We start from the raw sequence: 16984 nt of genomic DNA, 5'->3' as shown, positions 1-16984 counted from the left end.
TCCCATCCATTTAATCTTGCTCCAACGTTTTAATCATGGCCTTTGGTTTGTTTGACTCATGTTCCAGCGCATTAACCTTAATGTATCATGGACCCTACGCGCATGGCCATCAGATCTGCCACCTCAATTAATGAGGGAGATCTGATGGCCCATGTTTTCTCCCATTTATTTTTAATTCTGGTTTTATTTTTAATTACTCTTATTTTGTTTAATTCATATTAAATTCATTTTTAATCCAAAAAATATGGGATTTTCACCAAAAATCTTTAAATATTTTCTTATTCCATATTTTGAATTAAAATCATTTTTTGGATTAATTTTGATATTTTTTGTGAATTAGATGATTTTTGACTTGTTTTTAAATATTTTTAAATACTTTTGACTTTCCAAAAATTCTCAAATTTTTTGTCTAAGGTCCTTTGACCTTGTTTGGCCTAGGATAAATCCCTTGGTCATTTATTTGGTGATTTGAAGGGATTTGAGGTTTGGTCCTTTGAAAAATGCATTTTTATTTCATTTTAAAATTGATTTTTAATTGTTTAAATGTGTAAAAATATTTTTGAGCCATTTGATTGACCTTGTGTTGTTTCATCTTCTGTCTGGACTTGATCGTGGTTGATTTGAACTTCCATTTGATAAATACTATTGGATTTAAGGGGTTGATGAAATATGCATTTCATCCCTCAAAATGAATGGATACTATTGATCAAATGAAATTCCTTATATGGTCAATGTGGGTTTCCATTTCCCTTTACCTCTTCATCTTTATCCTTATTCTTTCCCAATCCATCATTGGCCAATGATTTCTCTATAAGTCAAATGCTAGTTGATTCATCAATGACCTTGTGTCAGATGAATCAACATGAGCCTGATTGAGATAGGTTCCTCCCATTTTGTTTTTGTGTGTGGTATGTTTTAGGAGCTTGGTTCTTTGTACCATGTCTCTAACATGCATTAACACCAATATTTTTATTGTCCGACCTCAGATAGTTGTGACTTCTACATAAGTCTAATTAGGATTGCTTAACATATAGCTAAATATGTCCCAAAAGGCATAACATTCTTGTAAGTGAGATTGTAAGTCTCATATTCTTCATGGCATTGTGTGAAGACTTGACCTTTTTTCCATTTATGAGAGTTAGTGGCATACTTGTTAATTTATCCAAGTTGGAGCCTTTCTCATAGGTGATGTCTTGGTTCATGTCTACATACTTGTGAATGAATGGTTGAGTGTTCTCCAAAGAATGACTTAAACAAATTGAACTCTTTAACTAACATTTCACTAACTTCTTTTATTATTGCTTTACATTTATGTCATTTACTTAATGCAATTTAAATTTCAGTATCTTTACTATTTATTGTCATTTACATGTCATGCAAGATGTTTATGTTTCAGTCATTTTTACTTTGCTCACTTGAGCCATATCATCTGTGCTTGTATATATTATGTGCTTGTGATTTTGTTTTGTTTGTGGTCTTACAACTTTAAAATACTTAATAACAACAAAAACCCTAAAAAAATATGTTGGTGGATTGTTGGACCTTTGCCCTTGACTTGATCTAAACTCTTGGACTTAGAAGTAGGCAACATTCTCATGCTTTAAAAGACTTGGCCAATGCCATTATTTGAGACCGAGTTATCTTTGACTGTGCTTTTCATCTGATGTAAACCCTGAGTGCCCTTGGTTCATCTATTACTTTGTCTATATGCTTAAATTGTTACACTATTATCATTGTTGATGTTTGATGATTGTTTCTATGAGTTTGCCACAAGGAGTATTTCATCTGATTCATTTGAAGACACTGAAGACTGCTTTCTATTGCAGTGCTTGCTTGAATATTATGGTTATCTTTATTTGATGCCTTTGATCTTCATACTTATTGATTGGATGTTGCTTATGCTTGTTGCTTGCTCAAAAGTCCAAAGGAAATGGGTTTCTATCTGACATTCTTATCTTGCGTATTGCTTCCCATTGGTCAGATCTTTTCAACTCTTAACTTTTAAATTTTGTCTAGGATAATCCATTCATCTCCTTACTTCTTTCTTAAGTTTCAAAATCTCTCCCCCTTTTAAAAACCTTCTTCGTTTGTGTTTTCAATTTAGACTTGTTTTAATGAGTAGAAACTTTGGCCTTGTGCCATTGATTTTCAAAACATTTTCTTAATTAAACCATGTAAATAAACTTAATCATATTAACTTAACTTTCAAAAAAGACAAAAAGAACCAACAACCTCATTTAAGTCTTTGCCCATTTTGTGCCCTTTTCTTTTAAACTTTTGTTAAAATCAATCCACCAACTTCTTTGAAATTTTTACCACGAACTACGGGGTTTTGATCCCTCATTTTTATGTTGGTACGTAGGCATAAGACCGAAGGTCTTGTCAAACACAAAAATATAATAATTGAATTCTTTTCTCATCCCCCAATTCCATTTTTATCAAACATCTTTTCAACTAAAACACTTGCACACAAAAAAGGGCTCCCTAGGAGTACCTAGGACACTTTGGGTGCTAATACCTTTCCTCTATATAACCAACCCCTTTACCTATAATCTCTGACTTTTTATTAGTTTTGATTTGAAAACTTCTTATCTTTGGATTTTATTCATGCCTTTCCCCCTTTTCCTTTGGAAACAAATAAAGCGCGGTGGCGACTCTGACTTTTCATTGACGTCGGGTTTATCCATAGCTCAATGGTCACGAATGTACCACTATAATTGCATGTACTTTCTCTGAGTGTTAAACTATTTGGCTTATGAATTTGTTTCAGGATCTGAAGATCAAATGGAACAAGCATGTGAAGCTGATGATTGGCAACAAATCAGCCATAAGCCTTGCCAATAATCTAGCGTTGTATGGAAGAAGCAAGCATATTGACACGAAGTTTCGTTTTCTGCAAAATCTAGTTCAGAATGGAGTGCTAGAAGTTGTGCATTATAGCATTCAGAAGCAACTTGCAGATGTTTTGACTAAAGATATCAAGACTGGACATTTTGTCCACTTGAGAGGGAATTGGTGTTGTAGAATTTAATTAGATGAATATGAATTAAGAGATGGTGTTAGAAGTAATTAATATTCAGAAGCAGTATTCTGACTCAGAAGCAGAAGCTTTCGAGGTTGTTGTTCTAGAAGTGTGTTTTAGCTTCTGGCTTTCTAGTTTAGATTTTAGCAATGTCTACGTGACAATTTATTTTGTGTATTTAAACAAGTTTGTAACTAGTTTTTTTTAATAATGTTAATAAAGTTTCTCTCTCTTTCAAAGTTTTTTATAACCGTTTTTCTCTCTCTCTTCTTCCATCTCCATCTTCATCATCTTGTGCTCCAACACCTATAATGTTGTCTATTAGCATCCAAAGTAACCAATTACAAATAAAGTGTATATATCCATGCATATATATATATATATATATATATATATATATATATATATATATATATATATATATATCACTTGATAAGAAAGTGATTTTCATGGATCAAACTATTATTTAACAAGTTGGTAAAAAAACTCATAATACTACTTTTATCCATATACCGATTAACCTCAAATCCGCGTCACTATAGTGTAAGAACAAGATTTGGTTATGCATCTGTCATTTAGTTTTGATGATAACAATGCATTGTTTCTTAGAGAAAAAATTTGTATACTAATGGTTTTTATCCAGTGCGTAGATTTTGCTAATAGGTCCTGACTCTGAAGCATTGATGTGTGACGTCATCAGCTTCTGGAATCAACACACTCTGACTCTAAAGAGATATGAGTGTTTTACAAGATGCTGCCAAGTTCTAGAAAGCTCTTAGACAATGGTTATGATGAACGTTTCTCTTAAAGCTTCTAATTGTGACTCTGACTGAAGAGCCTCTGAATGATTGTCAGCCTTTAAGATTTTTCACTCAAGTTCTGAAGATTATGAAGAACAGGATCTGAAGACTATGAAGACCAGGTTCCGAGGAACTGTGTTAAGACTCTGAAGACCAAGGTTCTAAAGATTCTCTCAACTAGTGTCTTGATCCTTCTAAGCATGCTTCGACATCATTTCATCAGAAGCCTCTGAAGATTAGAAGATAAGGTCAAAAGGTTTTGCTTTAGGAAAATAGTACGCAGTATAATATCATCCTTCATCCACTATGTTGATTTTGTAGGTTAAGGACATTACTATTGTACTAATTTGCCTCCTATATGCAAACTGTTATGAAAGGAGACAAATGCATTTTTCTATTCCAATTCTACCTTCCAACGGATCTTTTAACTGCCTATATAAAGAAGACTTGGAAGATTGGACAAGCTACTAATTCACTGTGCAATACTATGCTCATACGCAATGCTCTTTGCTGGACTTAATTTTATTTGTGTATAATTTTTGTAAACACACATAGAGTTTTTGCTCGTTATTGTGTGAGAAATTCATTGTACTTAACTTGTGTTAATCTGCTTTCTTAGAAGCAATATTGTAAACATAGTCTTGTAAATCTCAAATTGTCTGAGTGGTTTACTTGAGTGACTAGGTTTTAGTCAGATAAACTCAAGAAGACAAAGACGGTTTATCTTTGTAGTGTCTATAATCAGTTTCGGTTATAGTGGACTAAGTCCTTCTTGAGAAGGAAACATTACCTTGGTATGGTGGACTGGAGGTAGTTTTGTTAACAACGAACCAGTATACAAATAACTTTGTTATTTTTCTTGTTTGTGTTATTGTTTGATTGAGTTGGTTTTGAAAAAGCTTTCATTTTTAGAAACCCAATTCAAACACCCTTTTCTTGTGTTTCTTGCCACCTTCAATTAGCATCAGAGCTCCGGTTCTGGTCTTGATAAGATTATCAAACACTTAACAATGTCAGATAATGATCTAGTGTGAAACACATGGCTAATATTCCACCACCAGTTGCTCAAACAAATGATAGAGATCACTACAATGCCAAACCTCTTGTTTTTTATGGAGATAAATTTGATTATTGGAAGGATAGAATAAAAAGCTTCTATATTAATCCTTGACTCAACAACTTTAGGTTCTAACTAATTCAGAACCTTTGTATTTTCAGCAGCAGTTACAAAATAAGAGTCAAGCCCTTTGCGAGCAGAGCTTGAAGAAGAAGGATTTGTTGGTTTACTCAAGGTTTCAAAACTTGGATTAAATTATTTTTTTGTGAGTAACCAAGACCTTCTTCCCATTTCCTCCTACTTACTCCTTAAATTATGGAAGCAAGTTTGGTTTTATTAAAACCATTTATGATAAACTCTTGAAGAACCATTTCATGTTCATCAAGAGGTTTATCAGACACTTCCTTTACTAGAGTAATATGATCTTTCTCTATAGCTTCTTTTTTTACTTTGAACATAATATAATTCTTTCTTTAAAAGATCACATTGCTTTTTAAATATTTTCATGTGCCTGGCTTTCTCTTAACATCTTCCCATGAGATCTTGAATGAAAGTAATTAAATCAGAATGAGATAGTTTAGAAAATACCTCATCCTCTTCCTGAGACTCTGAACCAGAGTCTGAGTCAGATTATGCTTCAGGAGATGTAAGAGCCATCAAGGCAAGGTTGACTTACTATTCATCCTTTTCAGAGTCTTCTTCATTTTCAACTTCATCCCATGTTGCCATGAGACATTTCTTGAATTTGTTCTTGGACCTATCTTTCTGAAAGCTTCCCTTCTTTGACTTGTCCTTTTATAGTTCAAGATATTCATCAATGAAGTGACCATGCTTATTGCAGTTGAATCATCCTATGTGATCATCCTTCTTTTCTCCGGAGCTAGATCCTCTGAACCCACTGCTTTTGTCAGAGAATATCTTGTTCTTCTTGGCCAGATACTGAAACATTTTGATGATAAAGACCATTTCTTCATCATATGAGTCATCTTCAGAACCTTCTACAAGAGAATATTCTCCAGACTCCCAAACTTGAGGAGCCTTGATAGCGTTGGCAACAGATTCAAAGCGAGAGGCTTTGACTTTCCGACAGGTTCATCTCCATTGAGCTCCATCCCATGGCTCTGAAGATTACGGATAATACTTTTAAGACTTAATGTGTTTAAGTCTTTAGCCTCATGAATAACTGCCACTTTAGACCTGTATCTGACAAGAAGACTCCTAAGAATATTCTTGACATGATTAGATGTAGTGTAGCTCTTATTCAGAACCTGAAGTCCAGACACAAGAATTTGAAACCTAGAAAATATGGTTTCAATGTCTTCATCCTCCTTCATTCTGAACAACTCATATTACTGAACCAAAAGGTTAATCTTAACTTCCTTAACTTGTTGGTTCCCTTCATAAGTGACACATAGGGATTAAAAAACTGTCTTAGCTGTAGATTTATCAATGATTTTGATGTAATCATAATGAGGTAGAGTATAAACCAAGATGCCTATAACTATATGATGATTTTTATAGATCTTTTTCTGAGTTTGTGTGAGAGTTTTTCTCCTAGACACCATTCCAACTCCATTAATTGGAATATTAGTGCCATATTCTATAATATCCCACATCTCATCACCAAGACCTATGATATGAGTATACATCTTGATATTCCACCATTCAAACCAAGTAGAGTCTCCACTGAAAGTTGGAGGTCTAGCTGTATAATTGTTCTTTTTTGAATTGCTATAATTATAATTTATAGCAGCACGTGGATTAGGAGTACCGCTAACAGATTCAAAAACTCCAGACATGGTTCAATATGTTTCTCTTAGGATCTTTTCTACACCATTCTTAAGTGTTAAGCACAAACTGTGCTCTGATGCCAACTGGAGGTGAGAAAAATACAAGAAAGGAAGGTTGAATTGTGTTGACTTTTCTTTTTATTTTTAAAACTCTTGATCATATTATAAATACAAAGTTGTAGAATATGATTCAGTCGGAGGTAGGTAGTGAATATGAAATGCAAGAAAGAAGCATAACACACAAAGTTATCCCAGTTCCTCTTACAACTTGAGAGTAATCCATTTCCCTTGTACTTACATGAGATTTTCACTATAATATTAATCATACAAGATTACAATTTTATCAAGCACACAAACAAGAGACTTTCAATGCTCAGACACTAAATTAAGAGACTTATATGCTCAAGCACACAAACAAGAGACTTCTAATGCTTAAACGTACAATCAAGAGATTTTTATGCTCAAGCACTCAAGCAAGAGACTTATATGCTAAAGCATACATGCAAGAGATCTCAAATGCTCAAACACTTAGTAAGAGACTTCAATAATCTATCTAACACATAAATGGTTATTTGTAAAAATACACTTAATATATAATCAGAGGTGTATAAAGAATACAAAGTAAACTCTTTTAAAAGTTAGAGATTTACAAGATGTACAAGGATAAGAAATCCTAAGTTCAACTTGTGCTTTTATGTTGACACAGTAATTCTCTTTGATTGTCAATTGGTGTATTTTTCTTTAAGTCTTTATCTCCTTAAATAGAGAAGAAAATATTCACAGAAGATGCAACACAATAAATTCCTTTGAGAAGCTTCAAAAGAGGCATTGGGATGTTTCACCAAATAGTCATGGTTGGTGAAGGTTAATTTGAAAACTCTTTGCTATAAAAGAAATTATCAATTGTATCCTAGAAGACTCTAGAAGAAAATAGAGCTCAGGCATTCACGTGATAAAGTAGACTAAAAGGTTGATAGAGATCCATCAAAGTCACTTTGGTCCTTGTGCTTTGAATGGCTCAGGTTATGATCATCAGAAGCAGACTTCTTCAAAGTCTAGTCTTCAGAGGTTGGCTTCTTCAAACTCTGACCTTCAGATGTTGACTTCTTCAGAGTCCAGTCTTTAGCTTCTGATCCGTTAGATTTTTGTCTTTAAGTTTCTCATTGAGTGTTCATAGTCAGGACCAATACTTGGATTTTATATGAAATTTTAGCCTATGGTCCTGTGCAGTTGAACAGACATTAGTATACCCAATTATTCTTTGAATACTTTGTTATCATAAATATCTAAGGGATAAGGGACAAACCAATTTTGTTTCACACCGCGACTTCCTGAGAAATAGGTAGTCAACAATCTCCTCTAATCATGGAGGAGTGGTTGCCGCCCCTAAGGGTTTCCTAAACCCTAGGCCCGAAAGACCTCTATAAATACTTCTCCTTAATGAGAGAAATGACATATCTTGATTCATACGCTTATACCTAAGAACCAAATAAATACATAGAGTCTCTCACCTCACGTGAACATGTCCTTTAAACCACCATAAACACCACCATACAGGGGTAATATGCACACCTATTCTTTTTAACCAGTAAATCAATGTTATGACCAATTGGCTTATGGAAAATAACATCGAGACTAACTAGGCAAGTGGAGCAATTCAACATATGTTGTATTATAGAATTAGCGAAACTACTTGCTCTCCATATGGGGACTTGATTACAAAGATTATGAGTCATGTTAGAGTTAGTCTGGAGGGGGAATAGTTTGATCCAAGCTCTTCAATGATTAGGAAGGGTGCTCTAAAGTCGATGAAGATCACCAATATAGGCTGGATCTGGATGTACAATACACTTGTTAGGGATGCACCTCGGGCTCCCCAACAACCAGAGTAAAAAAATCTAAAAGAGTTTGGCTATAAAATTCCTCCAGCTCCTCAAACATGAGCTCTTCTTTACGTCATCCTTGCAAGCACTCAATATAACAATAGTAAGCTTCATCAGATTTCTGCCAAAGTAAGCTTCATCTTTGAACACTTAAAAAGCACTGAAGTACTAGTTCCTCTTAGGCTTTTGAATGATGATGATGGCAACAACTCGTAAATGTCTTAATTTTTCCTATATGCTTTATCTGTTTGCTTTCTACTATTTTGCTAGCTCTTTATTGTTATCCTTTTTTTTAATATATGAAACTTGTTTTCTTTTCTCATACTTTATTTAAATGTGAAATATTTGTTTTATGTGTTGTTCGCGTGTTTCTCTTATTTTTTTCTCCACTTTTTGATAATGTCAAAGGGGAAAAGTATACTTTTGTGAGAAATAGATTATACTATCTTTATATGTGATGGGGAGTTAGCCACTCAATCTTTTTCATCTTAATATCTTTGTTTTACCACCTTTTTAAGAGATGTGTTGTCACCATCATAAAGGGTGAGAATGTGATTCTATGTGTTATGTAGATTATGATATTATTGTTTGTGGTTTTGATGTTGACAAAAGAACAGTTGAAAAACAAAGTTAACAATATTTTAGTGTTAAGAGCAAAGATAGTCAAATAGAAAAATCAACATAAAAAACTAAAGTCTTTTAAAGATCGCTTGATCGTGCGTGTGATTGTAATTTTATCTATTTAGGATCAATAATGTATAAATAAATGTAATTAACTTTCAAAGTACCTAGGCACTACACAAACACACTCAATGGTTATGCAAATTTTATCTATTTCATAATCTTTCTTAAAATTAATTATGGTCACTAATTGATCGATTAGGAAGCATCCTAACGAATCAGGAAAGTGAAATCTCACTATCAAATTTATTATAACTTGTATCTAATCGATTAAGGAGCGAGCTCGTCACCTAATCAGTTAGGAACCTTCTTAATCGATTATGCTATAAATTTAGCTAATATTTTTTCCAGATTTGATAGGTCTAATCGATTTGAGCCACATGTTAATCAATTAGAGAGCAACCTCAACCTATAAATCATTTCCTTTCTTGACCAATTTTTCCTCTTATATAAGAGAGTCCTTGTGCACTCTTCTAAACATGAAAGAATGATTTTATATTCTTCTCTCCTACTCACTCTCTTCTTAGAAATTGATTTTATAAATATTTATTGTTTTAGTATTGGGAGAGTAAAAGACTTAAAGTGAGAGTCACTCTCTTCTTAGAAATTGATTTTATAAATATTTATTGTTTCAGTATTGAGAGAGTAAAAGACTTAAAGTGTATAATCCCGTTTAAATTAAATTATGTTGTAATTGGAAATCAATAACTTAGTTATCTTGTGACATTATATGTAATATAAAGGTTGCAAGATAAATTTGGGTAAAAGAATGATCTAAGAAGGTTATGTGCTAATCTTGTGATAAAAGTCCATCAGTGGAAATCTCAACGGAAAATTCTCGGGGATTGAATTAGGCTATGTAGTTTAAGATCGAAACAATATAAATTTTGGTGTACACCTTCCTAACTCTCTTCTCTTTTATATTTGTGAAATTATCTTCCACACTTAATCCTCTACTTCATCTTCTTTCTAAATACAAATCAAGCTAAAATTCCATATTTTTCAGCATGCAGAAAGGTTGATGACCCCAATTTAACTAAGGTTGATGATCCAAATTTAACCATTAATCATTTAACATTGTAGGTGTATGATCAAAAAGACAGTTCAACACATACTTAGAATAATTACCCCAGACATTCCACCAAGACAAAGATATCATGAATCTATCTGGTCTACTTATAGATCAACCATCCAGTCTTGACCTAGTAAACTATCTTTCATTATTCTTCAATAAAATCATTAAAAAGCCTTGAATCTTAATCTCTTGAAGTTGACACACTTTCTTTGCGCTCCATATTAGATGTAGTTGCAGTAAAGTCTCCACAAGTACACCATTATCTTTTTCATCCCTTCCTTCAATGGTACTCATATTTTTTCATCCTCAACCACCAATTATTTGGACATTTCATATTTATCACTTGTAAAAATTAACAATATTTCTCCTTTGAATCTCTCCTAAATGCATGTTTGTGAGAATATATTACATATTTACAATAGCATTGCTGCTTGTGAGAAAGCAATGCAAATTCAAGACATTCATATTCCAAAAAAACAAAAGGAATTTTACAGGCTTGGTGAGCCATGTGGTAGATATATTTCACAATGATAACCATATTCTTTTGATCTTGAAACTCAAAGGACTTCCCCAGTCATAAACCTGTGATTGAGAACAGCCTGCGCAGTTGGTCTCTTTCGGAAGTCAGCATTGAGCATTGCCTGGAAATCATGAAACAGCACCATGAACATTCGATATAGCTCTACTGAATTGGAGATTTACACTTGAATTTGATGTAGCAATAAAACATATCCAACCATAAACTGTTTGTTAGGCACTTTTGTTTACCACACACTCACTCAAAGCCATAAACTGATAGTTTCCCTTTCTAGCAAACATGTTTTATATACCTGAAGCAGCTCCCAACCAGCACCATTGCCAAGATCCAGGAACTCGATGGCATTAACTAACCTGTCATCTGCTATACAGTATCTACGTAACGAAGAATAGAACAAAGTGAGGCAAAATCAATGACCAAATAAGTAAGCATAAATATCCAATTTCTGTATAACCTTTATTTCTTTGAATTTGATTGATCTTGTGTATTACTAGGCATTTGCTTCTTCAGAGTTTTACACATGCTAGATAAAATGCAAATTTTAGTTTGTGAAAAATATACTTCCTTTTTTAATTTTGGAGTGGATGCAACTTGCAACAAGACAACGGAACTTTTGAATCCACTCACACTTTGTAAAGTATAGCTCAACCATGGAAAACTAGCTTTAAAACAACAGATGTCTACTCCCAGTAATAGTTAAACCAGAAATATAGAATAAAAGATATCTTACTCTCGCATTGCTTCAAGATCAAGCCGAAAAGTGTTCTCTAAAAGCCTCTGAATTTCATGGCGAATAAATAATCCAGTGAGGATATTATCTTATGATAAAGAGAATCAACAGAAAAATAACGAGGTACTGAAGACAAAGTCTGATTGGCAGCATGGCTTACTTGCAAAGAAAGGCCATCCATTACACCAGCTTCACAAAACGGAACAAAAGCCAAGTATGCAAAAAGAAGGCCTGCCTCATATCTGTATTGTAATTGATAAAAGTCAGAGGAGACCCAAAAAGACTCTGAAGCAAACTTCTGCGTTAACCCAACTTCAGACGACTCACATGTCATCGGCTATTCCAAAAGCTCTTTTCTCTAAATAAGTGAATGCACTAGCTGCAGAAGCTCGTGCCCAAAGACCTTCCGTAAGTGGTCCCGAATCCTCTAGTTCTGAGTACCTGGAATGACTTAAATAAGAGCACCGCTATATGGCATGAAAACATGTGAATTGGTTTTGACCAATCACATTGAAGTTACAATGCTCTAATCAGCAACCAATCATTGAGGCAAAACACGGATAGGCTATCCACAGTCAAAACATGGATTGGCAAGTCATTACCTTACCTAACACTAACAGAAAAGGCTAAATCCTTAAGCCTTGAAATCAAATAGGGAGCATCTGTTTCAGAAATTGTGCTGCCATCATATTAAAATTAAGCACATTAATGGTAGAGTGAGAAGGAAATAGAATCCAAATGGAAAACATAGAAAACAAAGCTAAATGCCTGCTAGTTACATACTTGAGAGATACGGAAAACGGTCCAAGACTCTGGTGCAATCTATCATGATCATGCATGTAAGCTAAACCTCTCAAAGCACCCTGAAGCAGTATTATAATGAAACGTCGTCTTCTTTTCATTGCCTGTCCTCGTTCAAAGCTATTCCACGAAGACAGTTTTGATATCTTGTCACTCGCCACTTTAGCATAGTCTGCTGCGCTAGATTTCCCGTAATCACGAAAAGCAAGCCACTGTATCCAACCTCATTAACAGAATTGGAGGACCAAAATAAACTAAATTAACTTAATCTCGAATTGATAGGGACGAACCTGCTCTCCGGTGGTTGTTTCAAAGCCACCTAAAAGTAACATAAGATGCTGACTCATACCTTTAGAACTACTCTGTAAGAATTACAAAGAAATGAGAAAGTGATAACACACAGTGAAGTAGAAGTAATACGGAATGGTTAAAGTATCTGACTTGAAGGAACATGTGGGAATTCAACTCGTTGGCAGCCATCATATCTGCCACAACACCACCAGCTCGTGTTCCGGGATAAACCTTAAAGAGAACAGGTGTTTGTGTAAGCGGACCTTGAGAAACCCTGCCTTCATAAAGCCTGCAATGGAGGTGCGACGATGAGTATTAATCAATAATCCAAAAAATGAATCCCTAAAAGTAAAAAGTACCTGATTTTGACGCTACCTTCTTGAACATCTTGACTTTTGAATCCTCCTCCTTCACCAAACGAATATTGATCAGTATTAGTGGTAACGTTCATGAAACCATAGTTCCCAATGGGTCTACCCACTTGAAACCAATCAGAGTTTGTGATAAGTGTAGCATTAGCTTTAACTTTGAGTATTCGAAAATTGAAAGTGTGTGATGATGAGAACAAGAATGTGGGAAGAGGAATAGCAGCAACAACAACCATGCTTTGCTTGAGATAAGAATCCTATGATTTTCATTCTGTGTGTCTGTGTGTGGCATAGGCAGTTTGTTAATGTTTTTCTGAGAATAAATTTATTTAATAATTTAATTTTGATAATGAACTATTAATAAAGATTAGTGTAATATATATATATATATATATATATATATATATATATATATATATATATATATATATATATATATATATATATATATATATATATAATGTGATGGTAGTAGAGATATCGATTATAAATCATATTTGAAGAACAACGTTATATAGTAAATTGTAGTATTCGACAATAACATTCCAACCTCTTATTATAAGTGGATGATCCTATTTTTTTTGTTAAATATTATGACGTGAAGGAGTTTTTAGTTGTTCAAAATTGTTCATGCCTTTTTGAGTTCATTTTCATACTTATTAATAAAATCAGAATCAATTTCAACAAATGACTGAAAGGAAAAAAAGGAGTTAAAAATCTGTAATGATTCAGATTAAAAAGTCAGAATTGAAAAGTAAAATAGTGAAATATCTTGTAAAACACTTACTTTACTTGAGAAGTTATTTTAACCATTGAAAAATTGTCTATAAGAGTTTAATGAAGAAGAAGTCTAATTGATTCCATGAGTTATGAGAAGAGTAGAGTATTTGATGTTGATTCAAGAAGTATGATTTTAAATGTTGTTTGGAAAGTTGTAAAATATGGTATATTTATAGTGTAAATTGAGATAGTGTATCGACATGCTTTATTGTAATAGTTGTAATGATGTAACTATATTGTTGACCTTGGAAACCTCAACTCACATGTGTATATCACCGACCGGTAAACCAAAAACATTGATGATTATATTAATTCTCTCCATCAATGCTTTAAATCTTTCCAACCGTCCAATATGGTATATGACGCTTTATATTTGGTATGCTTTATGAAAATAATATATTTTTGTGCAGATTTAGTTTAATGTGTTGTCATTTATCATAAAGATTCATTGTACATTGTGAGATAAACAAAAGTATTCAGTGGTGAATAATGCGGGCTTGATTGTTCCGGATAGTAAGAATGAAGGGTCCAGTCAATAAATTCGTTTCATTATATAAAGAGGCGGAGTTTTTACTTCTCTACCTTTAAAGTAGGAAGAGATTACGAGTCATATTTCACTTTCGTCTTCTTCTATCAGGAAGTACAATTTTAATTTTATTCACGTTATATTCTCGTGACTCACTAAAATGTGTATTTGACTTTTCTTTTCTTTTTTTAAGTGCAGTTTTGATCCTGCTATTATTTTGTTATATCATTGTCATGACATGCATGCTCAGTTAAGTAGTATTTGTTATTTGACCGCATTCTTTATTTATTTACAGTTCATCAAATGTGGATATTGAAGAGATAATGTCCATGATCGATCATCTGCATCGCCAGATCGATGAACCCCAATGACCCATGGAACGCCTTGATCACAACAACCAGTTTCCATAGCAAGTACAACCACTTGTACCCGTGGAAGTCGTTGGTGTAAACAACAACCCTATTCTAGACCAAGTACAACCACAACAACCTCAGATACATATCGAACCCAACAACCACATGTTGAGAACAACAACCAACTTCCACCCGAAGGTGTGATTCATAATGGTGAGGAATTCACATGGACCATGAAGGTCACATCTCAACCAAAAACAAAAAAGTGTGTTGGTAAGACCCATTTGACCTTAGTAAAAGAATATGTGATTTTTATAACTCATTATATTATTTTGTAGCATTTCCCGCGGTAACTTTCACGTCGGGCCCTTTATATGAATCAAGATGAAATCATAAAGGTTGATGAGGTGACGAGCCGAGTGATGAATTTGTGGAGGAAAAAAGGTTAAGGACCGGTGATGAGCCGAGTTTTATTACTCTATGTGATCCTCTTAAAATTCTGTAAGTTAGCTTGCGTTGAAATTGAAGTTGAAGATGAAGGTAGAAGATTTGAATATGTTTGAAGATGAAGTTAGTTTGATGCAATAATGTTGATGTATCCAATTATTAAGTGTTTTTTAAAGTTATTTGAAATATTTTTGTTGGATATTTTGTCTTTAAGTATGTACTTTTGAAAAAAAAACTCCACATATGGAGTTTTTAGTTATAATGATAATTCAGTTTTATTATAAATATGTCTATGAGTTAATTTTCATTGTAATATATGTTTTTATAGAAATATAATGAAGCCAATACAAAACAATATACCATAATGTTAAAACTAAGATAGTATAATGTATGAATTATACATATTAGAGGTTCAGTGATTAACATCTTGTAAGGTGAATAACATTTGAAGATGGACAAATTGTTGAAGAAAAATTAGTGCAGAAGAAATATGTCAGCTGATTTTCATATCTTACAGAGTAAATTACATTTAGAATCTGGCAAAAGGGTTGAAACAGAAGATGCAAGTATGTAAAAAGTTTGATAAAACAGCTTTCACCACTTGGCAAAATGAATATGTACTTTTTTTTTGTGTGTTTACCACCAATATCTGGTCCACTGGACCGACTAATCCAGTTCAGGGGTCAGTTCTAACATCTATGTACTCTTTTATTATAAAAACAATAATGAATGTTTAAAATCTTATCAAAAAAGGACAAAAGAACTTGATAAAAAGTTTCTTCAAGTTTATACAAATTGTACTTGTCAATGTCTTATCTGTAAAATGAAAGAAAATATTACTATAATCATTTAACAATTTTAATAAATTTGTGATTAAATATTGACTTACACATTTTAAAATATTTATTTAAATAAAACATTATGTGTAGTTGTATTTTTATCTGATTGTTCATCATGTATATACTTCCAATCCTTGCTTGTTCTTTACCCTCGACACTACGACATATAATGCCCATGACTGGAGACAAAACGCGATAAATATATGTCACTCCCTAAATTTTGCCCACTAATTTTTATCAGGACTTTCTACTTTAGGTCATTGATTCATCTGAGTCATTTTGTTTAAAAAAATTGTTTATGTGTTTATTTCATTTCTAATAGTCTCTTCTTTTCATTTATTTTATTTTATTATTTAATATTTTTAAATTATTTTTGTTTTAGTCTTTTTTTTAAATAGTCACTTGATTGTTTTTGTTTTATTATTATTATTTGGTAAATCCTTTTAATTCCATTTTTTTATCATTTCGTTTTTTAAAAAAAAAACACCAAAAAAATGACCAAACTTGCCAAATTCGGATCAAATCACACAAAAAGGAAATCAAATATTTTTTTTATTACAATCAAAATTGGTCATATTTGATACTTTCCTAATTTACGCAAACTTGAGCCCTAAGACAAATCTGAATCAAATCAGATCAAACTCAATAAAATATTTCCTAAAACAGATCAATCAATTGAATGCAAAAACTAATTTTGTTACCTATATAAACATAAGAATTTTACACTGAAAGGGACATGAAAAAAATTAGAGAGAAATACACAAATCCTGAACCTAAATGTTTGTCTTCACACGGAAGAAATTTTATGTTCTAAACCCTAGCCTCAATCATCCATCAGTGGTACCTCGCAATAAGAGAAAGGAGATGAAGTTAGAGAGGAATCAAAAGAACAAAAGAAAAGAAAAAGAAAGGAGAGAGTTTACCTTTGGGAATTCAAGACACTTCAAGTTGGTGCCCTTTTCTTGAATCCTTGTTCATTTATGAGTGTGTGTTTGTTTTTTTT

General features: G+C 33.0%; 1 protein-coding gene across 2 annotated transcripts; it reads right to left on the bottom strand.

Moving 5' to 3' along the window:
* Positions 1-10669: 10669 nt before the first annotated feature.
* LOC127120901 (uncharacterized) lies at positions 10670-13344 on the bottom strand. Of its 2 annotated transcripts, none has more exons than XM_051051491.1 (10): positions 13028-13344; positions 12819-12957; positions 12668-12739; positions 12360-12589; positions 12184-12255; positions 11904-12017; positions 11737-11818; positions 11577-11623; positions 11139-11220; positions 10670-10949 (listed from the first exon to the last, which is right to left on the bottom strand). In XM_051051491.1, the coding sequence occupies exons 1-10, from the start codon at positions 13270-13272 to the stop codon at positions 10866-10868; spliced, it is 1167 nt and encodes a 388-aa protein (XP_050907448.1). In that variant the 5' UTR covers positions 13273-13344; the 3' UTR covers positions 10670-10865. The 2 variants fall into 2 exon arrangements, with proteins under 2 accessions (XP_050907448.1, XP_050907449.1); XM_051051492.1 differs by having other exon boundaries at positions 13044-13191.
* Between the last annotated feature and the right edge of the window lie 3640 nt (positions 13345-16984).

The sequence above is a fragment of the Lathyrus oleraceus genome, chromosome 2 (assembly GCF_024323335.1).
Source record: "Lathyrus oleraceus cultivar Zhongwan6 chromosome 2, CAAS_Psat_ZW6_1.0, whole genome shotgun sequence".
NCBI lineage: Eukaryota > Viridiplantae > Streptophyta > Magnoliopsida > Fabales > Fabaceae > Lathyrus > Lathyrus oleraceus.
The sequence above is the reverse complement of the archived record's forward strand: the minus strand, read 5'-3'. Positions and strand labels throughout refer to the sequence as shown.